This window comes from Ochlerotatus camptorhynchus, unplaced genomic scaffold (genome assembly GCF_037179485.1).
Source record: "Ochlerotatus camptorhynchus isolate MF236.1 unplaced genomic scaffold, CSIRO-AGI_Acam_v1.1 ptg000530l, whole genome shotgun sequence".
NCBI classification, from domain to species: domain Eukaryota; kingdom Metazoa; phylum Arthropoda; class Insecta; order Diptera; family Culicidae; genus Ochlerotatus; species Ochlerotatus camptorhynchus.
This window is the reverse complement of record NW_027041014.1, coordinates 1,823,861-1,850,737: the sequence shown is the minus strand read 5'-3', so window position 1 is coordinate 1,850,737 and position 26,877 is coordinate 1,823,861. Positions and strand designations below refer to the sequence as shown.

The following is a 26,877-nucleotide window of genomic DNA, read 5'->3' as shown; positions in this document are numbered from 1 at the left end:
TCTACCTGTAGCTAAGATAGGCAGCATGCTATGATAGTGTGAGTGCACATAGAAAGCCCGTGTGGAACGCTACCACAACACATCGCTTGTTGAGCAGAAAAACGAACCACTTTTTGATTCACCGATTTGTTTGGACTTCCCCTTCTGTTCTGTGACCTCAAGCAACCCTGCTAAAACAGTGGGTCAAATGGTGGACCTGAAGGAGGATGTTTCCGCAGCAATCGAGTGGCCTCTAGTCCGAATAGTTGAAGTCTATCCCGGTCCCGACGGTGTAATCAGGGTAGTGAAGGAATGCATCTGAAGGTTCATGTATTATATCTAACAACAATTAATCAAACTATGGCAGAATTAAAATCGATGATACAGCATGTTTACCTGGGTACACTGAAAACATTATTTCTTTATTTCCTTCACGCTCATTTCGTAAAAATGATTTTCGTAAATATAACAATTTTTTTTTTTTTTTTTATTATAGTCACTTTAACACTCTTGGGTCATTCGTGACTTGTCCGGGGGTGAGATTTGAACTCGTGACTTTGGCGTGAGAGGTATGGATGTTAACCACTACGCCGGGGTCGCCCCCAGATATAACAATTGTTTCGTTATTTGTGTGAATCATTCGTATTGCATTTCAACATATACAATGCCCCAACATAATTTGTGCAATACAAGAACAGTCCTTCGTATGGATGTCAACACTGCCTACAAACATCATGTGTGCATTCGAGCATACTAAGAAACCAAGTGTTCACCTATGAAAATCATTCGTTTAAACTAGCTTTATAAGCACGTTATTCGTGAACATTACGAATCTATTCGTTGAGGCACTATTGCTTTCGTTCGTAGTATGAATGTTCACGAGTCAGGAGTAAACAAACATGGTTCGCTATTTGAGCTGGAACAACATGACAGTTTAAGTCTACTGCGCTGCCACCGAGTTGTTTAAGGTCCATCTCTGAAACAAGCAGTTCACGGTCAGGTGAGTTCGGTGAGAAATTTACAAGAGTGACAATTGTTGATTGAACTTATCTCTTTCTATCTGTTCCACAGCCTGACGATCATTTCTTCGACGAGAATGAAGCCGATTCACAGTGGCTGGCGCACCCGGATCGAAATCTGGACAGCATCCTGATAGTGGGTGCTACCTACTACATAATTCCCTATGATCACCACATCGAAAATAAAAATTTCGAGCTTGATAATCCTCAGGAGAGGTTCAAAGCGACTCAATCGAAGCGGGTTCTCTTCATCGGTGACATGCTGCCGTAGAATATGGGCTTTGGATCTCACAAGGTTTCAGGAGCTCCTAATGCGTGTGGAGTCTCTACAATACTACCATCGCACCAGAAGCCAGACAAGCAGTCCGATTTCTACAAGCCTTTGAATTTCAGCTATCTGCTGGATGGAGAGAGTTGCTGAGTGAAAGATTTTCAATAAAGGTTTAATTTTGGTTAAACTGAAGCGACCATTTTTCATTTGAACGAAATTTTCGCTTCCCTTAGTATTCTTTTTCATACAATGTAAGAACATTGTTTTGTACACACGAATGATTTGTATTTATTATCTGAAACATTCGTCGCGAGTGTGGCAATGTTTCGTAAAATATAAGAATGTAACGAACAAAATTATTTTGGGGATTATAACGAAACTAGCTTCGTATACAAAACGAATTTATTTCGTTGCAGAAAACAACGAATGAATTCTTGGCACAAACGAACGCATTTGTTGTATAGACTTAATTTTATTTTCAGTGTATGGTCAAAATCTAATAATATAAGGCTCACTTAAAATACCTGTTACACATTCAATTTCGACCCGATTTTATCACAACAGGATTCATTTTGAAAGAAAATAAAAAGTATTATGTCCATGTTACTTGCCTAGGTTGCTCTAAACTGTGAAAAAATGTTTATGACATATGTTAAGTGGTTTGAAAAACCAATATTCTTTTTTTAAATGCATACTGAAGCAGTTCGAAAAGGCCACATGCTTATTTTCGATCTTTTCGATCCCAGTTTGCTCCTCGTTGCCCCAAGGAGCTTAAACATTGTGTTTTAAAATTTTCGATACCTAAGTATGGTTCATGAGTAATTTGATTATTTTAAACAAGCAGGTTAGGGCGGCCCCTAGAAAATCGGCTTTCTTTAAATATCTTTCTATACATTCATTTCTCGTAAAAACTCCGTTTACTCCATGTAGAGATATTGACAATTTAAAAAAGCATTTTTTTCGAAGAAAATCACCTTTAACTAAGGGGTTGTTCATAAACTACGTAGACAGTTTAGGGGGGGGGGTTGACAATTATCCACGACCCATAAAAATGTTAAAAAAAATTTGCATGGACAATTGTCTACGCAGGAGGAGGGGGGGGGGTCAAGAATCCCAAAAAAAACTGTCTACACACTAAGATTATTTTACCGAAATCTCAACAGCTGAACATTCGGTAAACAGTTCGTCATCGTTTTGCTTTTTTTTTTTCCTTTGTTGGGTACATTTTTCCACTGCGACCAGTTATTTGATCTATTGTGGCGGGCCCCGGTTTAATGTATGCCACATCAGGGTGTTGTATCACTATTTGTTTGAGTGATTTCCACTAGCTGACTATAGGCATTGTCCCAGTAAGGTATTATAGAACGAATGAACTTTATTGCCTTACTGGGATGAGTCATCCATACTTCTGAGGGCTGTATTAAACCCTTATCGAAAAAAGTTTTCCTTTTATGAAAAAGTGCTGCAGAGTTACATAGTAAATGTTCCGAGTTTTCACTCTCTAGGTTGCAGAATCGACACTTGTCATCTTCCAATTTGCCTAGCTGTTTTAAATAATATTTACTTGAACAGTGGCCCGTAACTAGGCCACTAAAAGTACATAGATCTTTTTTGGAGAGACTAAGAAGTCTTTGAGTTGCTCCTTTATTAGGTGATATAAATCTTTTGGACTGTCGAGCTATTTTAGTGTTTTTCCAAATGTTATCTATCATCGATTTTTCCCAGTTTTTTAGTACCATTTTGAGGGTACATTCTGAGGCCCCACAAAATGGTTCTGGACCTAGGAATGGTTTTGATGATCCCAATCTTGCTAATAAATCTGCCTTTTCATTACCTTCAACCCCACAGTGCCCAGGTACCCAAAATAAGTTAACTGTACTATTTTTAGCCACCTGCTGTAGTAATTGAATGCATTCCCAAACCAGTTTAGAACAACATGTAACTGACCTCAATGCTTTTAGGGAAGCTTGACTGTCAGAGAAAATATATACATTTGTATGTTTGTAATTACGACGTAAACAAACCGTAGCACATTCAATAATTGCCTGTATTTCGGCTTGAAATACGGTTGGCCACTTACCCATAGATATTGACATGTTGACACCAGGACCCGTTACCCCAGCGCCAACTCTGTTGTTTAATTTGGAGCCATCAGTGTAGAAAATTACTGATCCTGGTTGAATACTAGGTCCCCCTGATTCCCATTCAGTGCGACTAGGTTCAGTGACGTTGAATAGTCTTTCAAAGTTATACTGTCTATTCATCCAGTCTTCATGAGTTAATAAAGAATTAATTTTAAATTCCTTCAAAATACTGAGATGACCCCTAAGGTCCCCATCAAAAAACTGTTTTGTTCTTTTTAACCTTAGTGCGTTTCTTTCGGCTTCTAACTGCACAAATATATGTAAGGGAAGCAGATTTAGCATTGTATCTAGCGCTTTAGAGGGCGTGCTACGAATTGCTCCTGTGATGGAAATTGTAGCAAGTCTTTGCAACTTTTCGAGTTTTTTTTAGCATATTTAACTTTTGTTTTTGGCCACCAAACTAATGATGCATATGTTATTCTGGGTCTTATTATAGCCTTATAGATCCAATCGATCATTTTAGGTTTCAGTCCCCATTTATTACCAAATGTTTTTTTGCTTATCCATAGGGCATTTGTAGCCTTGCTTATTATTTTATTCAAATGTAAGTTCCAATTTAGTTTGCTATCAAGAATTACTCCCAGATACTTAACCTTTTGAGAAAGGACTAATTTAGTATCCTCCAAGTGCAAATCTGGTATTTTTATTTTCCTTTTATGTGTAAATGGTATAATAGTAGTCTTATGAGGGTTTATGGACAACCCCTCATCTTTACACCACGCCATCGTTAAATTAAGAGCATATTGTAACCTATCTCTGATAACGTGTTCATATTTCCCACGAATAATGATTACTATGTCATCGGCAAAACCAATTATTTCAAATCCTTGCGCTTCAAGATGTAATAGTAGTTCGCCGGCTACCAGTGACCACAGCAAAGGTGAAAGAACCCCTCCTTGTGGGCAACCCTTCACGGTCCTTACCGTGACCGTTGAACTACCATGACTGCATGTTATTTCTCGTTTTTGCAACATTTCAAAAATCCAATCTACGTTTTATCAAAATTTCGTTTTATCATAACGTTCCTCATTGAATAATGAGATGCATTGTCAAATGCTCCTTCAATATCTAGAAACGCAGCTAACATAATCTCTTTGGCTTCAAAGGTTTTTTCAATTTTTGTCACTAGTGTATGAAGTGCTGTTATTGTGGATTTTCCGTGTTGGTATGCAAATTGCTGTTTATTTAATGGGATCGAATCTAAATTCTTTGACTTAATATAATCATCAATCAATTTCTCTATTAATTTCAACATACATGACGAAAGGCTAATAGGTCTAAAGGATTTTGGACTCTTTTTATCCTTTATGTTAGCTTAAGGAATAAAAACCACACGAATTTGTCGCCAGAGTTTTGGAATGTGGTTCAACCGCAAACTGGCCCTGAACATTTCAGTTAAGCAAGGAATTAGCATTCCTTTGCTTTTTTGAATCATCACAGGACGGATTTCATCATTTCCTGGAGATTTAAATGGTTGAAACGAATTTACAGCCCATTCAACTCTTGCTTGAGTAAAAATACGACTTGCTAGATCTTGCGTGTTCTGCCTGGCCATTTTTTGCCCAGTTATTTTTGCAATATCATGAGGATCCTCGAAAACTTCTGTGCTGGTCTTCTCTGATCCAGTCAGTGTATCTAAGGAAGTCGTATTTTCATTCAAGACCGGTAGAGATGCTGGAAAGTGTACTTGCATCATCAAATTCAAAGTTTCTGATGCATTAGAAGTAAAACTCCCGTTATCCTTTTTAAGAGTACCTAGACAATTAGAATGATCGTTTGACAAGACTTTTTGCAATCTAGCAACCACTGGAGTACTTTCAATATTTTCACAAGTGTGCCTCCAGTTTTTGCGTTTTGATTTTCTAATCTCTTCATTATACAAAGTAAGAGCTTTCCTATACTGCCGTTATACGCATAACTGTCCCATGTTCTATGCAATCCTTATGCACCGTGGGACTCTTATGCGTAGAACGGCAATATATGTATCCCACTGTAAAGTACGCTTTGCTTGATTAAACATTTTCCGAGCCTGTTTCCTTAGATTTTCCAATCTAGTATTCCACCATGGAACATCTCTATCCGTTGATCTTACCTTGATTGGGCAACTGTTGTTAAAAGCATGCATTATTCTGTTTGTTACTTGAAGAGAGGTATTTTCTAGTTCTTTATGAGTGTTAATTCTTTTTTCCAGGAAACTACCCCCCGCTGCTAGATTAGAATAATAGAGATCCCAGTTTGTTTTCCTGGGATCTCTGAAAGTTTCTTTGATAATGTCATTCACTTTATATTCAAATAATATATGTTTATGATCAGATAGGGATACTTCATCTGATACATGCCAATTATGTATTTTTTCTGAGAGTGTGTTACTACAGAGTGTTAAATCCAGAACTTCTTGTCTTATGGAATTCATGAAAGTAAAATCAGTACCCTCATTACAAATATTTACGTTATTTTTTGTTATATATTCTAGTAGCCACTCACCTCTTGTGTTGATATCTGTGCTGTTCCATATTGTATGATGCGCGTTCGCATCACAACCGATGATGAATGCTTTATTTTGTGATTTACAAAATGTAACGAATGCTGATACTTCTGGGGGAGGCACATCGTCTACGTCCCCAGGAAAATATGCAGATGCCACGTAGATTTCCGTTTTTCCACGCGTGGTAGGAATTTCAATAGATGCCGCTACAATATCCCGTTTAATAAATTCTGTAATAGGTAACATTTTTACATTCCCATTTACAAGAATAGCAGATCTTGGAAACTGCTGTGTTTGATCATATATAAACTTACATGATTTAGTAATAATGCCTAAAATGTTTCCATTTTTTGACCATGTCTCCTGGATGAAAGCAATATCCAGTTTGCTTTGAATAAATCTCTTGCAAAGTAAAGGGTGATACGGTCAAAATTTGGTCAAGGGAAAACGCGTGTAAATCAGTGAAATCGTTTATTTAAAAAATCAAATTAAATTTCTTTTTCAAGTTCAATCAGTATAAAATTCAGGAAAAATATTCAGTTAGGCTTCCACTTTTCCAAATCCGAATTGCCGGGCCTTACGCTTGATCCCTGCCATCAGATTTTGTACAGCCACCTTGTCCACCTTCTTCGCCGCAGAAAGCCAGTTTGCCTTGAACTGCTGCTCGCCCTTAGCAGTTTTTTTGGTCTTCTTTAGGTTCCGCTTGACAATAGCCCAGTATTTCTCAATTGGGCGGAGCTCTGGCGTGTTGGGAGGGTTCTTGTCCTTGGGAACCACCTGCACGTTGTTGGCGGCGTACCACTCCATGGCCTTTTTACCGTAATGGCAAGATGCCAAATCCGGCCAAAACAGTACGGAACAACCGTGTTTCTTCAGGAAAGGCAGCAGACGTTTATTCAAACACTCTTTCACGTAAATTTCTTGGTTGACAGTCCCGGAAGCTATGAAAATGCTGCTTTTCAAGCCACAGGTACAGATGGCTTGCCAAACCAGATATTTCTTTGCGAACTTTGACAGTTTCATGTGCTTGAAAACATCTGCTACCTTTCCCCTTCCTTTTGCCGTATAAAACTCCTGTCCCGGAAGCTGCTTGTTTTCGGCTTTGACGTAGGTTTCGTCGTCCATTACCACGCAGTCAAACTTCGTCAGCATCGTCGTGTACAGCCTCCGGGATCGCGCTTTGGCCGTCGTATTTTGTTTATCATCGCGATTTGGAGTCACTACCTATCTTGTAAGTCGATAGTCCGGCTCGTTTTTTGGCTCGATGCACGGTTGTAGACGATACACCCAGCTTATTTGCGGCATCTCGGAGAGAGAGGTTAGGGTTTCGCTTGAAACTACCGGCAACTCTCTTTGTCGTCTCAGCGGCTTCCGGTTTTCGATTTCCCCCCGATCCAGACTTCCTGGCTGTCGACAAACGTTCCCCAAACACTTTAATTACATTTGTAACGGTTGATTTGGCAACTTTTAGCGATTTTGCCAACTTTGCGTGCGAGTAGCTCGGATTTTCGCGATGCGCGAGCAAAATTTTGATACGCTGCTCTTCTTGCTTGGACGGCATTTTGACAACTGAAGAGTGAATTCCAAAATCAAAATAGGACCAACATTCTACACACACACACCTTCAAAATGAGGGGTGTTCAGGTTTTTTAAATGCAAAATTGAAAGAAATACGTCAAGTTGATATTGACCAAATTTTGACCGTATCACCCTTTACTCAGGTTTTGAAAGAAGCCGTTCAGTATATTGGACACCGATCAGACCTGGGACATTGTGATTAGTTGTGTTTCCACCCACTTTATCGTCTCCAGTTTTATTACAGGTCCTTGTGGTAATACTGTTACACTTGGTCCTGGGACATTCAGGTTGGTGATGTTTTTACCCACATCGTCACCAGTACCACAGGTCCTTTTATCAACACTGTTGGCCTCTGTACTTCGTTCAACTTCCATTTTTTCCGATCGATTTATGTTCGGGACTTTCTTCCTAATAGGAGCATTCCCAAATTTGTAATCCAAGACAAATTCACATTCCACTAACGATCTCATTGATATCCCATCAACGCTAAAGGTGAGTTCCACATGACGTTTATTTATTATTTTCCACATAAATATCTTCCAGCTATCAATTACTAAACCTTCATTTTGAGCTTCTAGAAGAGCAAGAATGTCTTCGTTGCTACCTTCTGCACTCATGGGAAAGAACCCAATTAATGTCTCTGGTTGCGGGATTTGATTTTCATCAACCGCAATAAGCTCTGCCCCCACCCAAGGAATTATACTAGAAATTATTCTTTTTATCCAGTCAGATGTTTCCTGGTTTTTACAAATAAGAATAAGGTAACCTGGTCTGAACAAACAATTGCCAAATTTAGGTTTAATCTTTTCTTTACGTTGATGGACCACTTTGTTAAGAACAGCTTTTTGTGTTGCAATCAGCTGCTGCATTGTTAATTCAGAAGTTGGGTAGCCTTTTGGAAGTATGCCTATCTTCACGCTATTAACTACATCCCTATACGATGGTTTGATTCTACCCTCTGTACCTTTGGAATGTCCAGAGGACTCTGCTCTAATTATATCTAAACGATGCTGTACTGATTTGAAATCCAAAGGCAGTTTCGATCCCGTGGGACGACCCTGCTTCTTTGGTCGCGGATTGTCCCCACTACTGTTTGACTCACTGTATCGAAAATGCTTAGCTGCGTCCGAATTGGGAGTGAGCAAAGGGAAGATAGCCAGACGGCGAGCTTCTACAGGGTCTACTCCATCTTCAATTAAACGTTTAAATCGTTTTTTCCCAGCCCCACTGTTGCTAACACTGCCAGTCCGAACTTTTCTACTCGGGTATCGCAGTCGTCGCGCCGTCAACCGTCAGGCCACCCCTGAGCGTAACCATAGCAACAAAAGAACGATCGGGGCAAGCGGGTGTGAGAAAATAGTAAAAAATTTGTTCAGAGTGAAAAAGTTAGTTGACTTGTCTCCAAGTTTGTGGTCAGTTCGTGTCATCTTTTGCTGAGGGAACCCCTGGCGAATAAACTGAAATTCCTTCCCCAACAAATAGCCTGGACACGAACTTCTCTCGACAGGTGAGAAAACACCCGGCCGTCAACGACCAGGACGATTCTTACATTTTGGTCCTTCTCTCGACAGGTGAGAAAACACCCGGCCGTCAACGACCAGGACGATTCTTACATTTTGGTCCTTCTCTCGACAGGTGAGAAAACACCCGGCCGTCAACGACCAGGACGATTCTTACATTTTGGTCCTTCTCTCGACAGGTGAGAAAACACCCGGCCGTCAACGACCAGGACGATTCTTACATTTTGGTCCTTCTCTCGACAGGTGAGAAAACACCCGGCCGTCAACGACCAGGACGATTCTTACATTTTGGTCCTTCTCTCGACAGGTGAGAAAACACCCGGCCGTCAACGACCAGGACGATTCTTACATTTTGGTCCTTCGAATGTCAAACGACAGTTTATATGGAACCGCAGTTACGCCGCTCCAATAGAGAAACTCGGGGCGCAGTACCGAGACGATTCGAAAACTTTCTCGTGGGCCTTCCACGTCATTCGAACATATATCGAACTCCTCCAGTCAACAGCAATCCGCAAGATCAATCGAACCTGCAATCCAGGAACGATGAGTCCGTTCTAGCTTCAAATGAAAATCGCACGGATAAGGTATATGTCACTAGTTCCCGTGGTTCAAATGGAGCGCCCTCGTCTGATCGACGTTCAAGTAGAAGCCGGTCTTCCAAAATCAGCGAAGCTGATAGCCAACTCAGAGCCCTGTTGTTGGAGGAGCAGATTGAGGAAGAAGAACTAAAGGCTTCAATCGAACGAGACAGGATCCTGGCTGAAAAGCAACTGGCTGCGTTGCAAATTCAACAAGATCTAGCGCTGAAGACGGAACAGAGGAAAGTGGAATTCCTAAAGCGAAAGCATGAACGCGAATCGAAGAAGAATGAACTGAGGTCTGGTTCAAGTCACGACTCGAGCATCTCCAGCAGATCGAGTGCGTGCACCAGTACATCGAGACGTGTTTGCAAATGGCTGTCTGAATCAGATAAAATGAAGACAGATAATGCAAACATTGAGCCGTCTAACCAATTGGCCCGACCATTATTTCACGAACCTGGAGCTAGAAATCATGTAACTGCTCCTGAGCCAGGAGTGAATGAAATCTTGTCTCAGGCTTTCAAGGCGTTGCAGAGTCGAAACGTAAAAGACCTGCCTTCGTTTTCTGGTGACGTAATGGAGTGGACGATTTTTGAGAGCGAATTCAAAACGTCCACTGAAGAGTTTAAGCTGACCGATCGCGATAACCTGAGGCGGTTGAATAAGTCGCTGCAAGGTAAAGCGCGCAAGACCGTGGAATCATTGCTTTCATCTCCTGATAATGTACAGCAGATCATGAGGATGCTGAAATCTAACTTTGGACGCACGGAATGGGTGGTGGCGAATAGATTGGAAACACTGAGAAACCTGGAGAGCATCAAGGAGGGAAACATCGAGTCCTTTCGTGTTTTCTACAACGCGGTGATTGGAACCAAGGTTGCGATGCAGAATGTCAAGACGGATAATTACTTGATGAATCCGGAACTCATCTCACACCTGACTGAAAAACTGCCTGCATTCAGCAAGCAGATGTGGGTTCGACACAAGGCCGCTTTGATGAAGGAAGATGTCGTAATCGACTTCAACATTTTTTCTCGCTGGTTGGAGGATGAGATGGACAATCAACTCGCAAGTCTAAATCCTGTCTTCAGTGCCAAGAAATCAAACTTCTCACTGAAGCCGAAGCAGATTGTTCTCAACGTCAACAGTCGTGAGGCGGAAGAGACAGCGAAGTGTCCGCTATGCTCGTCAAGATCGCATGCTAGTTTGGAGAAGTGCGAGCAATTCCGCAAGTTATCTGTTGCTCAACGTCGGTCTGCTGCTAATTCTTGCAAGGTCTGCTACACCTGTCTGAGCGCGGATCACACAAGAAGAAACTGTAAATCCAAGAAGAAGTGTTCGATCTGTGAGAAGAATCATCACGAACTGGTCCATAATGATGAACTTCCAATGACCACCGCGTCTCGCCGACCGGATACTCAAGACAGTCAGATGAACGTATGTAACGTGAACGGTAAAAACGTCAACACACTGCTCCGAGTGGGAAAAGTGAAGATTCGTGGTCCGAATGCCGTCGAGGAAGTGTTTGCCCTTTTTGATGAAGGCTCTTCTCTCTCGATGATGGATGCTGCTGTAGCGACGAGGATTGGAATGCAAGGGCCGATCTCTTCCGTGAATTATAGATGGACTAACGGCATTTCACACAAGGAGGAACATTCCATGATGTTATCTTTCCAAATCTCTGGACCGTCGGAACAAGCGAAATGGTTCGTGGCAAACAATATTCGCACGGTGCAGAGCATCGACTTGCCACGGGTTAAATTTGACGTTGACAGAGTAAAGCTGTTGTACCCGATGTTGGATGAGGATAAACTGGCTGCGATACAAGATGCTCGTCCCTGTATGCTGATTGGTTCGAACAACGCTGGTCTGATTGTACCCCTGAAGACGGTGCAATACTCACTGAACGGTTTGCAGTTGACTCGGTGCCATCTGGGTTGGACGATTCACGGAGTAATTGAACCGAACGCTGCTGGATCAAACGATCATCATGCTTTCCTGATGTGTTCTGAAGACGATGACACCGAGCTAACGGATCTGGTGAAGCAGATGTACAAGGTGGAAGACTTTGGCATCACTGGTCAGTCCCCGAAGATACCAGACGAAGATCAACGTGCACTGGATATTATGAACCGTACAATCACGCGACGAGGAGAACGCTTTGAGGTAGGACAGATCTACAAGTACAATAACTTCGCATTTCCGGATAGCAAGCCACATGCACTGCGTCGACTTCAAATCACCGAGAAGAAGATGGATTCCGATCCTGATTTCGCTGAGAAATACTGTAGTAAGATCCAGGACTACGTGGAGAAGGGATATGCTCGAAAACTGGAGCCTGAAGAACTTGCTGAAACACCGAACACCTGGCATTTGCCTCACTTCAGCGTGGTAACTGCCGATAAGTTCCGATTGGTTATGGACGCCAAGGCCAAATCTCACGGATTTTCGTTGAACGATCTGCTACTGAAAGGTCCTGATTTCGTTCCCGCATTGATTGCGATTCTGATGCGCGCTAGGAAGAAGAAGATTGCTTTTGTGGCAGACATTATAGAGATGTTCCATCAAGTCATCATTCGTAGATTGGATCAGGACTCCCAGCGTTTCTTCTTCCGTGGTATGGATCGCTCTAGCCCCCCCAGCGTATACATTATGATGGTGATGATATTTGGCGCTGTGTCTTCTCCTTCGATGGCACAATTCATCAAAAACTTCAATGCAAAGGAACTGGAAGAAAAGTACCCTGGCGTTGAACGAGCTGTGCTGGAACAACACTACGTCGATGACTATTTTGATTGCGTGGACACGGAGGAAGAAGCCATTGAACTGGTGCAGCGAGTGGTGAAGGCACATGATCACGGAGGATTCAAACTGGTGAAATTTGCATCGAACTCTGAAACTCTTCTGGATTCGCTTGACCCTTCTTTAGTAGCCGAGAAGAAAGGAAGTGACACTCGTGTACTCGGTATCAGGTGGGATCTTCTTTCAGATGAATTTGTGTTCCCGTTGGATTTTCCAAAACTGGATGAGAACTTCCGTACTGGTGGCACGGTGCCTACCAAACGGCAGCTGCTGAAGTTTATGATGAGCATCTTCGATCCATTGTGTTTACTCAGTCCGATTACGATACACCTGAAGATTATGTTCCAAGAACTGTGGCGGTTGCAATCCGGATGGGACGACGAAATTCCTGATAGCCTGGTCCCGAAATGGATGGAGTGGTTGAGCGAAACTGCTAAGCTGGAAGAAATACGTGTTGCGAGGTGCTACTTCCCGGAGGTATCGTCCTTTGCCGATGCTGAGCTGCATGCTTTCTGTGACGCAAGCGATAAGGCTTTTGCATGTGTGATTTACATGGTTCATCGTCGAAACGGTAAGTCACACGTTGCATTGGTGTATGCCAAGGCAAGAGTTGCTCCACTGAAATCATCGACGGTACCACGACTTGAACTTCAAGGGTGTGTTCTTGCAAGTCAAATGATGAAGGTAGTTCAAGACGAACTAAAAATAGAAGTGAATATGCAGTACTTCTGGACCGATTCTAAAATCTGCTTGAGTTGGTTGAAGACGAGTCAGAAGCTCACGGCATATGTTGGTTCTCGTGTCATGAAAATTAAGGAGAATGGTCATGGAGTTGATCTGTGGCATTGGGTTCCATCACAGCTGAACGTAGCTGATTTGGCTACGAAGTCCTCCAAGTTTGGTTGTATGCAGGAATGGTTGAAAGGTGCTGACTTTCTGTATCGGGATAGTGTCCATTGGCCGAACAATGAACCGCTAGAGATGTCCTCGTCTGAGTTGATAAATTTCCATATGGAAGTGATTGCTGACGTTTCCGTGGATCCGATGTGTTGTACCGTGGTTGAAGTTGAGTTAGTTGACCTTCCCGATATTGAGAGGTTCTCTGATTGCAATCGCTTGATTAGATCTACTGCGTACTACCTGAAAATGCGAAAGATTTTAGCACTGCCAAAGTGTAAAAAGCCTAGATATTTGACAATCTCCGTGAACGACATGGATGAAGCTAAGAGTGCCTGGTACAGGAAGGTACAGTCGCAAATTTTCTGTGAAGAGTTGCGCAGTCTGAAGCAGACCGGATTCGTGAAAAGCAATAGTCGTTTGAAAACATATTCGCCGTTTCTGGAAAACGGAATCATCCGTATGCGAGGTCGTGTGCAGGATGATGGAAAGTCGTTTGAAGTGAACAATCCTGTGATTCTTCCTGACAACCACCAGTTTTCAACTCTACTGATTCGTATGTACCATATCGCCAACGCACATCAAGGAATGGAAACCGTTGTTAACAATATCAAGGAACGGCACCGTATCCTGAAGATTCGCTCACAGGTAAAGAAGTACACGATGTCCTGTGTCAAGTGTCGTGAGCTTAGAGCAAAACCGACCGTTCCGCAAATGGGAAACCTACCACCGGAAAGAACAACCCCGTTCGTGTTCCCGTTTACATGTACGGGTATTGATTATTTTGGACCGTTGTCTGTAAAAGTTGGTCGTCGTGTTGAAAAGAGGTGGGTAGTATTGTTCACGTGTATGACATCAAGAGTTGTACACCTTGAAGTCGTGCCATCTTTAGACACGGGCAGCTGCATAATGGCCATCCGCTGCTTCATGTCCATCCGTGGCTTACCACAGTGCATCATGACCGACAACGGTACCAACTTTACTGGTGCAGATGCTGAACTGAAGAAACTGGTGAGAACTCTGGATCAGCCGCAGATTGAAGATTCGCTGAGCGTCAGAGGTGTTAAGTGGAAGTTTATTCCACCTGGTGCTCCTCATTTCGGAGGTTGCTGGGAACGTTTAGTACGCTCTGTGAAGACTGCCCTTCGTGCAATGTTACGGGATAGGCACCCTACGGACTTGGTGCTGCGTACTGCTTTATGCGAGGCAATGAACACCGTAAACAACAGACCTTTGACACACGTTCCGGATGACCCCCTGGACCCTGAACCGATAACTCCAAACATGTTGCTGCTTGGCCGAAACAATTCAATCCAGTTCGACCATAATTTTGATGAACGAGATCTTAACTGTCGTGCTGCCTACAAGCATTCTCAGATTTACGCGGATCGTTTCTGGCGCAGGTGGATAGCCTCGTTCCGTCCGGAGTTGATCAGAAGCCGCAAGTGGCCGGACAGCAGGAATTACCACGATTATCACGTCGGTGATCTAGTGATGATAGTGGACGAATCGCTACACCGAGGAAGCTGGCCGAAAGGAGTTGTAGAGAAGATCTACCAAGGACCGGATGGAAAGGTGAGAACAGTTGCAGTGCGGACATCAAAGTCGACCTACAAAAGACCTGTAAGCAAGGTTGTGCTGCTCCAGGCAATCAGCTCGGTTCCTGGCCCGGAGAATGTTGCTAACACTGCCAGTCCGAACTTTTCTACTCGGGTATCGCAGTCGTCTCGCCGTCAACCGTCAGGCCACCCCTGAGCGTAACCATAGCAACAAAAGAACGATCGGGGCAAGCGGGTGTGAGAAAATAGTAAAAAATTTGTTCAGAGTGAAAAAGTTAGTTGACTAGAGATAAACTGAAATTCCTTCCCCAACAAATAGCCTGGACACGAACTTCTCTCGACAGGTGAGAAAACACCCGGCCTTCAACGACCAGGACGATTCTTACATTTTGGTCCTTCTCTCGACAGGTGAGAAAACACCCGGCCGTCAACGACCAGGACGATTCTTACATTTTGGTCCTTCTCTCGACAGGTGAGAAAACACCCGGCCGTCAACGACCAGGACGATTCTTACATTTTGGTCCTTCTCTCGACAGGTGAGAAAACACCCGGCCGTCAACGACCAGGACGATTCTTACATTTTGGTCCTTCTCTCGACAGGTGAGAAAACACCCGGCCGTCAACGACCAGGACGATTCTTACATTTTGGTCCTTCTCTCGACAGGTGAGAAAACACCCGGCCGTCAACGACCAGGACGATTCTTACACCCACTTAGAGGTTTCATTGACTCTCCCTTCAGTTTAGTACCAGTTTGGTTCTGCCTGGATTGAGTATTCAAAATATCAACTGGTGGTTTTGACAGTAACGTTACATTGATACCTTTTTGCTTAACAACTTCTTCAAAGACATCAGGAAGTTATCTCGTCAAATTGCCGTACAATCAGTGTTTGGTCCCGATTAGCCCCATATGGTACGTGTATGCGTTAATGCCGGATCGACCGTATTAAATATAGGAATCCAGTGGCAACCAAACTATAGGAATCAGGCGAGAACGAATCCGTACTATAGGAATCAAGACTGTTAATGCATACACACTTAGAAATTATTATTTTTACACGAGACGTAATTCAGCTTGGACGTAAATCATGGAACGTAAACAAACATGGCATGTAAAATTAAGTATCCTGAAACTGAAACATATGCAGCTCGACGAAAAGTGCGTTTGATTGAATTGATTTTCTCGTCCTTTTCAACTGATTCTTATGTCAAAAGGGCCGCTTGCATGTGTCGGTCTCAGGGCACTGAAATTTACATGTCTTTTTCGTAGTGTGTAACCAATGGATATCCTTGTCTCACAGACCTTTCGATTGCAAAAGAAGAAGAAAGATGACCATTAATGAGAACCAGTGTTGGAAAAGTTCGCGATATTTCACGAAGTTCACCAAGGGAAAAGTTCGCGAGTCATAGGGAACTTCGATGAACTTTTCCATCACTGATGAGAACCCTAATTTTACAGACCAGAGCAATCACATCGGAGAGAAATGCAATGTCAATGAAGGTTCGATTGGAACTTTTGGTTTAATTCTTCGTGCGTCTCTTATTTAACATCGTCTCTGCAGCAGCCTGAGAGTCTGAGTAATTTTTCTCATTTAAGTTGGTTGGTTCTAGCAAAATAAAAAAATGAAGATAGAACATAGTGGCTTCGCATTTTACCAGTGCAGGAAGTTTCAGTTAATTACGGAAAGATCTCCAATAGAAAACATCCAACTTCAACAGTCTCCACACTATCCGAGTTTCATAATTGGATGCAAATAAACGTAAAAGTACCCTCCCCCCTTTATCACCCGTCGTCCTGAAGGGGTATCTGACTTCCCATTCGGCAACAGCGGAGATTATAAGGCGCTGCGGAATGCCTCCGACAGCAACTTAAACGAACAACACGAACAGAACATCTCCATCGTTGCAACCGAGCTGAGGGTGTTAAATTATGGATAGCATGTTTGGTTGATGTTTGGAACCGAAAACGATGACCGTCCGGAGTAGCTAACAGCTAACACATCCAAACATGCAAGCAAGCAAGCAAGCAAAGCAAGCAAACGTGTCACTTCCGGAATAGTTAAGCCGCTCAAGCCTTTCCGATGTCCGGCTTTGTGTAGCCCGTTCCTGCCCGTTTCTGGCTTCCATCGAACAGGAGGAATGTTTCGGTACCTACAACATACATATCAATATACTACACCAAAGTGTATCTACACCGAAAGCTAACGGCACGACCGTATACCTCGGAGCAAAGGCAGAGCAAAAGCGCTAGATCCCTACACTGGCTGCTGTTTGCCGTGCGCCCCTGTACGACAGGCTCCGGGTTCGGAACTGGGGATGCCTGAGCTGATTTCGGGATCTTGAATGTCCTTTGCTACACGCTGGCACACTGACTGCTGGCTGGGAAAATGCTGCTGGTGATGGTAATGTAGGGGTGATCAAATTTCAGCTGGTGGAAACGATTAATACGACATTTTAAAAGGCAATGATAAGATGACACTAGATAGCTGATAACACAACACCCAAGTAGACGGGGGTAGGTAAATTTTCCTATTGCTAAATGTTCGATCGGTTGGTACAAATCTTGCAAAAGTGCCATCCCAAACGCAAAGTGAGCATAGAAAAGCATACTGTATTCCTCGCGTGTTCCGTTCCAGTAGTCAGTATAATCCCCATCACATTGCTACTCTCGCACCCAGTTCAAATCCGAGGGAAAACTGCAACAGCAGCAGCAAAGAACATAACACCAGCTGGGCTCTACGGCTTTGTCGGCAACAACCGAGTACGTGACCCGGAAAATAGGCAAACACTCTATACACAAATTGCCTGCTTGCCTTCACCACCCAGCGCGCGGCGGCCGATCGTCAGACGATCCTTGCAGTCCTGTTCCAGTCGCGATGAATACATATTTGAACATTCCGGGAAGCAGATGCAGATGTCGAACGGCACATCCACTGTATTCATCTGCCCGCTTCTAATCAAACAGCACGATGCGAACAATCACCAAACCACCAAGCCTGAATCGAACACGGGTGAGCGGAGCGGAGCTTTATTCGATCAGTCCTGCAGTGGGGGGGGGGGGAATTGTGTTTTTCTTGTCAATTTACTTGATTCAATCAAATATGATTTGCAAGCAGCGTTCATCCGAGCGTTGGTTGGTATTTGGCAGGCAAGGCATAAGATTTCTCCTATTCAGCTTATGACGCACGATGAAAGTCAACCCAACTCCGACCGCAAAACGAGCATCTCCCAAGTGAGAAATAATCGCCTGCGGTTTGACCGATGAACTTGGCTTCTCCAAAGCTCACACACACACACACATACACATGTATGGCTATGCTACATGGAAGCTTGTTTTCGGAATAATTCATCATGGCCTTGCCGCGCGCCATGGAGCTCATTTGCTATTTATTTATGTTTATTCATTTGCCACAGAGCATGCGAAATGTTGGTGATGTAGATGACGTAGGCGATGACTGGAAATTGCTCCAGAAGCAACAATGTACATTCGAATCTGATACGACAGTGAGGAAAGCTCAGTCAAGGCCGTGCATGGGGGGGGGGGGGGGGGAATCATGCCCATTTTCTTCAAGTCAGCCAAATTAAATTACATTATATGTAAGGAACAATCATGCTTCATAACCATGTTTGGTGACATGGATATGGTAAACGCATTGCATTAAATTTTATGAAGAGCTGTGAGTGTGTTGGCTCTTCATAAAGGGATTCCGTTAAGAGGTTCGACAAATTTTAAAGATTTAATTTTATATGTATTTTTGTCGAAGGGCATTCTTATGATAATTTTTCATTATGCAATTTTTGACATCTTTTAGAACAAAGTTCTTTTTTAAGATTCGTGTAATCTCGTTCGAAGCTTGAGGATATTTATAAAGTTACTTTAGTAGGTGCATTATGTTCCAGAGAGACTTCATTTATCCCCTGACGATAAAAGGTAAAGAAGTTCCAAAGCCATTATCTCCTCTAAAACCTGGTTAAAAAATTGATTTTTGCGCTGAGATATACTCAAAAGTAGAATGGCTATAACCCAATAACTTCTGTTCGCACTGAAGAAACTTGATCAAATTCATCGTTCTTATAGGAAAAAGAGTTAGTTTCAGGTATTGAATGTAACTAATTGGTTTCGTTTTGTGCGGAAATAAAATGTTGCGGATCAGGCAACTTTTGTTTCAAAAATCTTTTATTTTGTAATCTAAAACTCTCTATGATATAGCTTAAAAAAACTTTATTTTGTAAAAATAGCTCTCATAAGGGGCTGTTTATTAACTACGTAGATTTTTTTTTAGGGTTTATTGCCCCCCCCCCCCCACAAACTGACTACGTAGTTAATAAACAACCCCTAATTTGTAATTATGATGATGAAACTAAACCTAATACAGTTCTTTCTTATGACTTTCAGAAGTCAAGCTGAAACAATTTTTATTTGATCCCTGAGGCTGTGTTTCAATTAACCATTTAGTCAAGATTTCATTGCTGTTGTATGTGGTGACATCTATCGGAAACAATCTGGTTTACTATATATGCATGTAGATCAACATCCAAAGTCCTTCCTTTTTTACTTCCTCTTCACAAAAACATACTTTCCCGCCGTTTTTATGAATGGGGCGAGGCTTAGAAAGTATCTATTGAGCAGAATGTTGGGGGATTTAGGTTCGTTGGTTGAGCTGAATACTCCGTTTGCCTTTCCGTGCTCCAAATATACACCTTGTAAGCCACCTTATGTACCTTAGATCCTACGTTGTGTGTTTTTCCAGAATCGTACTATTTATCCTTCCAATTCCGATCCTTTTCCGAATATCCTAGGTATCCTTTTGCTCCTCTTGTTTCCTTTCCTTCCACAAATGCAATAGAACTGAACCAATTCCACTTCCAAACACTTTATTTTGGGACCAAAGTTTAATACACTTTATTTGCACGGGTTTGTAAAGCGCACGCGTATATATTTTTGCCTTTATTCTTTTGCTATCGGTTGGCTAACTAAATTCACTGTTTCGTTATCTGTCTATCATACCTAGGAATTCATGTAGGTACTGTCTCTTCGTGTTCTATTCGTATTGAGTGTTCATTTAGGTACTAATAGTGTAAGTATTTAGTGAGTATCTTCTATATGTGGTGAATGTATAACAGTTCTGTATCAACCAGTGTTGTAAATTCAATTTTAAATAATTCAATTATTGCTTAATACTAAAACATCCAACATTTCCGCCCTCCTTGAAACTAAGTTTCAATATACCTGAACAAGCCTAGCTTATGTTAGATAACGTCCAAAAATTTTGCTTAATCTCTTTTCGATGAATTCAATTAATATCGGCAGAATCCTCGGTGGGTAACGGGCAGATGCGGTTTGCTGGACGCCTGTAGGTCCCTTTAGACGTCTTGATCGTCACCACTCGTATAACTCCGTCTGCGCCAGGGTGAACCTCGGTTATCTTCGCTAGGGGCCATTGAAGTGGTGGTAAGTTGTCCTCCCGAAGAATTACGATGCTGCCTACACGGATGGTGCTTGGTAGACGGTTCTTACTTGCTTCCTGAAGTCCAGTGATGTACTCTTGACTCCAACGCTGCCAGTATCGTTGGAACATCTGCTGCCGTTGCTGATAGTGGGCTAAGCGGTTAGTGGGTATGGCTGTAAGATCGGGATCGGGGAGGGCTTTCATAGAAGTCCCAATCAAAAAATGGGCTGGTGTTAGGGCATCGAGGTCTCTAGGGTCGTCTGATAATGGGGCTAGAGATCTAGAGTTAAGGGCGGCCGATATTTGTACGAGCAGGGTGCAGAAGTTTTCATGACTCAATTGGTTCGTACCGACTTCCTTTTTCAGGCAACTTTTGGCGGAGCGTACTGCTGCCTCCCACAATCCACTGAAAATAGGGGCACGGGGTGGAAATAAATGCCAGGATATTCCTTGCTGTGACATTTCAGATCCAATGGCTTCTTGGGCAGCTTTGCTGTTGAGGCTCTTGTACAGCTCGTACAATTCGTGTTTAGAGCCTTGGAAATTTGTAGCATTATCTGAATGGATCTGCGATGGAAGTCCATGGTGTCCAATGAATCGGCGAAGTGCAGATAAGAATCCAGCAGTTGACAGGTCCATGACTATAGCTTTGGTCGTAAAGCATATGAAAACTGCAATGTAACATTTCGGTGGGGCTGCTCGACGGTGAGGGGGCTTTAAATAGAAGGGTCCACAAAAGTCCTTGCCAGTTATGAGAAACGGCCGAGCTGGGCGTACTCGCGTAGATGGAAGCTGTCCCATCGGTTGTTCAATCGATGTGGGGCTCGACCGGAAGCACCGATGGCACATTCGAAGTACAGAACTGACAACTCTTTTGCCATGAATTTGCCAGAATTCCTGCCTTGTAGCAGTGAGCGTAGCTTGATGTCCTCCGTGGTGGGTTTGAAGATGATAGTATTCGATGAGTAGGCGAGTGAAGACATGTGATTTTGGTAATACCGCTGGATGCATTGTCGCATAGTTCTCCAGCGAGTGTCGTAGTCGTCCGCCAACTCTGATAATGCCACCCTTGTCTAGGAAAGGGCATAAAAGCTTTAACGGTGATTTATGTGGAACTTGATAGCGCCTTTTCAAGGAGTAGATTTCTTCCAAGAAACATTCTTCTTGAACCAGCCGCACGAGGGTCATTTTTGCAGAGCTTATCTCATGGACACTCAAAAATAACGAAGTGTTTCTTTGGGTGGATTTTCGGCAGTTGGCAGCAAACCGTAAGCATAATGCGACTATTATGACTAACGGAACAAAAGAAGATCGAAGAGTGAAGAAGATGTTGGGCTCTTTCGAGGCAGCGGTTGCTTGAACGACGACTCGGGGTTCCAGATCTACTTCTTCAGGTACGGATCCAGGGCATTCCGTCAGCCATTCTTTCGGCGCCAGCTTCAAGCATGACGGTCCATGCTTCCAACGATCACTTTCCAAGAAATCAATGGTCATTCCACTTGAAACCAGATCTGCGAGATTCTTCTTACCGGATACATGTAGCCATGGGTGTCCATAAGTGGTTGTTTGTATAGTCGAAACACGGTTTGCTATGAAGGTTTTCCATGAATTTGGCGGAGCTTTCAACCAATGCAGAACAACAGTTGAGTCTGACCACAAAAATGCCTGCACTCTATCTAGTGCGAGGGCCCCAATAACTGTCTGATATAGATGCGCAGCTCTCTAGCTGCGCATAGTTCTAATCTCGGGATCGTCAATCGTTTTAAGGGAGCGACCCGAGATTTCGAGGACAAAAGCTCAATGCGTACGTTGCCCTGTTGATCCATGGAACGCACATATAAGCAGGCTCCGTACGCAAGATCGGAGGCGTCAGCGAAACAGTGGAGCTGTACGTCGACGTAGACTGGGGTGAAGGAGAACCTGGGTATGCTGAATTCTGCTAATTTGAACAGTCGGCGATGGAAATCTGTGCACTTTTGCTGTAGTTGTGGTGGTACTGGGGAATCCCATCCTGTTTGCAGTAGCGCCAGCTCTTGCATAATTATTTTTGCAGTCACCACTAAGGGAGAGATCAATCCTATGGGATCGAATAGTTTGGCTATTGCAGATAATATGCGCCTTCTTGTCCATTCTCCTTCTTCCTCTCCAACATTATATAAGAACCTAAGCTGGTCCGCTTTCGGTTCCCAAGTAATCCCTAGCGTTTTAACCTTTTCATCGGGATTTAACTCAAAGGTTATTGTAAGATCAGTACCCAACTGATCCTCAGGAATACCGGATAGGACTTCACGCTGATTCGAGCACCATTTCCGGATTGGAAATCCTCCTTTGGCCATCAACGATGTCAAATTTTTTCTAAGCTCGATGGTTTCGACGACATTTGCGGATCCTCCAATATAGTCGTCGACGTAAAAATCCTTTTGTAGCGCTAGGCGAGCTTTAGTACCTTCAACTCCTTCATCTTCAGCCAGCTGTTGTAGTGCCCGGGTTGCCAGAAAAGATGACGGTGTAAGCCCATACGTTACGGTCAGCAACTCGTAAACATCTATGGGATCATCCTTCGTGAAGCGAAAAAATATCCGTAGACGAAGAGTGTCATTAGCGTCCTGAAGTACCTGCCGATACATTTTTTCCACATCTCCCACAAGCGCCACTTCATGCTTGCGGAAGCGTATCAGGAGATTTAGCAGATCATCCTGAATTACACGTCCCTTCAGAAGAACATCGTTGAGGGAGTATCCGCTGTCTGTACGACGCGCACTTTTGTAGTTGTGCTTTATTCTTTTAACACCTTCCGTTGACCTACTCCGTTGGCCTCTGCCTGCAGTTCCGTTGTCGTTAGCCTTCGCATGTGCCGCATGTCCACGTACTCCTTCATGAAAGCGTGGTATGGTTCCTTAATATCCGGGTGCCGTTCCAACCGATTCTCCAATTTCTTGTACCTGTCCAACGCCGTTGCTCGTGATTCTCCCAACATCCGGTCCCAGCTATTTTGTTTCGGCAGCTGCTCTGGAATGCGTACTCTTAAAATGCTCCTCGCAGTCTTGTTCCTTCTTTGACCATGCAGGTCGGTCGTCGCAGCATTGGTAGCATTGGTGCTCAGCACGGAAAACACGATTGACGGAAAAAACAAACCAAAGGAAAAAAAAAAAAAACAAGCGAGCGATTCCGTTGTACAAACGAAATTTCATTTTCAGTGTATCTTTACTGGCAACACTGAACTTTTTCTGCGCCTGCGCAGTGTGCATCAGCGTTGCCAGATTTATACAGATACAAATTTATACCGATTTCCTAACTAGATACCAATATACAGATAAGGTTCCTCAGAATACTAATTTTTTGAGATTTTATACCGATTTATACCGATTTTTTGATTATTTGATATTTGATTATTAAATTTATTATTGTCTGCCCGTGCTCAAATTTTTGAGTAAATTTTTGTGAGAGACTTGTATCTTTTTGAATACCTCATATTTTTTTAGCCTTCAAAATTCTAAACAATCATCTCTAAAGATGCCTTATGCTTGATATTTTTTCGACTAATGTTTGCATTTCCTCACCGTTTTTGACTACCCATCAATCAAGAAATAGTCGATGGCTCTTCCCGGTAATTCCTAAAGATTCGAGATATATTGTTTGAACAATATTTAACTTCCGGAAGTTTTTATTCATTTTTAAACTTCCTGAAGTTTCATTCAACTTTCCCTGGAATTTTCTTCCACCTTACTTTGGAAGCTTCTTCAGCCTCCGCTCGAATGAATCTTTCATCTTCTCCTGCCAGTTTTTCAACTTTCCCGGAACTTCAAGGATTCTATCAGATTTTTATTGCGGATCCACACTAGCTGCAGAAGCATTAAAGAAGTTCTGATGCTTCAGAAAAGTCCAGACTTTTGTGTAAGTTTCGATAAATTAAAGACAGTATCATTAACTTCTGTTAAAATTTGGGGGTGCGACACATCTAAATCTCAATTTAAGATGGTCAGAAAATCTCATGCTAGCGAATCAATCTACGAAAAAACTTTTTTCAGCTCTTGCATCGAAATCCATCTACTCGCATTGATCGCCACGTTTTTGCAGGAAACCTTCAAAATCTTCTTAAATTTTGTTTATATCTACTCGCACACTTAGCAGCTCACAACAGCAAAGCAAAATTTTTCCTGCATCTTAGATAGAGTCGCCCCCCTCGGTCAAAGTTCGAAAACTCGGAAATTTTAAGAAAAGTCCAACGAACTCCAGTGAACTTAAGGAAACATCAAAGATTTTCTGGAAACTTCACAAGTCCAAAAAACTTCAGGGAAATTTAATGGATTTCAGGAACTTTAGTGAAGCTCAGAGAACATCAGGACAGATCAATTAATTTCAATGAAATTGCTGAAATTATAGGAGTTCCAAGAAACTCTGGCAATTTCCGAAAACTTCAGCAATGTCCTGAGGGGCTCATGCAAATTTAGAAAACGTAAGGGAAGTTACATAAACATTAGAACATTGTGAGAACATTTTCTGGGAAGTTCTATGCTTTTTAATGGTAGAGTTGATAACTTTTAAAAATAAAAAAAAACGGGAAGAGCAGAGAACTTCAATGCTGATGTTACAATAAATTCAAGAAAATTGTGAGAGCACTTAAGAGATTTCGTAATCTTCAAGAAAGGCCAGAGACCTTCAACGATGATTAGAGATTTTCCGGTAGTCTTATTATAATCAGGCAAGTTCCTAGCGCTTCGAGGATGACCAGAGAACTCCAAAACAGCCCCTTATTTCAGGAAAATTACAAGAACTTTTAAGGAATTTCGAAAAATTATGGAATATTCCTATGCATTTCAGGAATGTACCGAAAACTTCAGGGAAATTGCGGCGTCTTCGAGGATGTTTTATGAATATCAGGAAAATGCTCTGGATCATTAGAACAACCCCCCCCCCCCCCAGGAAACTCTTTCTTCCGGAATTATGTCCTTGTTTCTTTCGAGTGTTCCGTAGGCACTCTGGCTTCCAACTTTCTTCAGATGTTTCTTCCAATCTACCTTAGAAATGTTCTGACAGCGTCTCCAAGAAGTTTTTTTTTTGTGTTCTCCAGGAAGTTCAATTAACTCTCCCAGAAATTACTTTCGTCTTCTCCTGGAAGTTTGGCCAAAGGTTTTTTTTGTTAAACTTGTATTGGAAGGTTTTTCCGAACTTCTTCTGGCTTTCCCTGTAAATTTACTTCCGGTTTCCGAAACTTTTCTGGCTTCCTTTGGATGTCCGATTTTTTCCTATAGTTTATTTAAATTTTCATAACCAGTTTCTCAATTCGTGTCTTGGAAGTTTCCCGGATGCATTTCCAGCTTTTCTCGATCTTCATCCAGGAGAGCTTCTTTCGTCTTTCTCTGGATGTTTTTTCAGCTCCATTCAGAAGCTTATTCAAACATTCCCCGGAGTTTTCTTCCGGAATTTTCCGATCATAGTTCAAAAGCTAAAATTTTGCTTTGATTAACGGCTTTCTCAGTCTTAAAACACTGCAACGACTACGATGTAATCTGCCAGACATTTCGGCCATGGGTTGTAGCTTTTTTCAAGGGAAAATATTGTTCGTCATTATTGTCAATAGTTTATCCGTTGTTGTGGCTGATTTTGCATGATGATATTTAATTGATATTTAATTGAAAAAAAAAAACACTACATGGTCACATGGTTTGATCAGCACTTAAGGACAACGATATTTAAAAAATAAATAAATTTAGAAAAATAAAAAGTGTTTTAAGACTGAGAAAGCCGGCACACAAAGCAATTCCCCTCAAATCACAGTCGTTAAAATTTTCACTTTCAGAAACGGCAAAAATATAAATTAAATAAATAGTAAATACCGATAAATACCGATTTTTTAATACCTTTGAAACAGATAAGCTTTAAAACAATCTGGCAACGCTGGTGTGCATGTGTCAAAATTTGTTATTGATATTGCCACAATAAAATCAATTTCTTTCAAAACACGACCGTGAATCTCCACCAAGTCTTGCCATGGATTCTCCTACATCGAATTGTCTGCGCACATCCTGATGCCTGTTCGAAGAACTAAGTATAAAATTTCGCGCCAGACTGCGTACAAATATTCCAACCAACCATCATGAAGAAATCAGGGCAATCGCTTGCATAGCAACACTCCGTTATCAAAATCTTTAAGGGCCACCCACATTAGATCCGTTTGCGTTGCGTTGACGTAAATTTGACAGTAAGACAATAGATTTAGCTGTCACTTTGCCGCAACGCGTCTGATCCGGATCTAATGTGCGTGGGCCTTTACACCGGTGACGGCACATTTCCTCCCAGACAAAGAACAGCTGACAGCGGTATAGTGACCGAACCGATGGCTACACGAACTAGCGTTGCAGCTCCTACGGCTGCGGTTGCTTCTAATGTTGCTGCTGCTGCTGGTCCGTCTCCTACAACATTCTTTTGACGAATTTTAAAAGAGACGGACCAGCAGCAGCAACCAAAGCAGCAGTAGCATTGGAAGCAACCGCAGCCGTGGGAGCTGCATCGCTAATTCATGTAGCCGTGGAATTCATTTCGAGATGTTATTGAAATTATCCTTGGAGTTTGCTTATAACTCTCATTACAATT

The 26,877-nt window shown here is 42.5% G+C and overlaps 3 protein-coding genes across 3 annotated transcripts in view; 2 read left to right on the top strand and 1 right to left on the bottom strand.

The window, feature by feature from the left end:
- Window positions 1-26,877, bottom strand: part of LOC135713067 (5-hydroxytryptamine receptor-like) — a 545,162-nt gene that overhangs the window by 246,812 nt on the left and 271,473 nt on the right. The window lies entirely within an intron of this gene.
- On the top strand, window positions 188-12,653 carry LOC135713026 (uncharacterized). Its single transcript, XM_065236104.1, has 5 exons — window positions 188-280; window positions 1,051-1,134; window positions 9,240-9,303; window positions 9,375-12,549; window positions 12,608-12,653. Exons 1-5 carry the CDS (start codon window positions 188-190, stop codon window positions 12,651-12,653), a joined length of 3,462 nt encoding a protein of 1,153 aa, XP_065092176.1.
- On the top strand, window positions 12,662-15,031 carry LOC135713025 (uncharacterized). Its single transcript, XM_065236102.1, has 3 exons — window positions 12,662-13,449; window positions 13,504-14,042; window positions 14,169-15,031. Exons 1-3 carry the CDS (start codon window positions 12,662-12,664, stop codon window positions 15,029-15,031), a joined length of 2,190 nt encoding a protein of 729 aa, XP_065092174.1.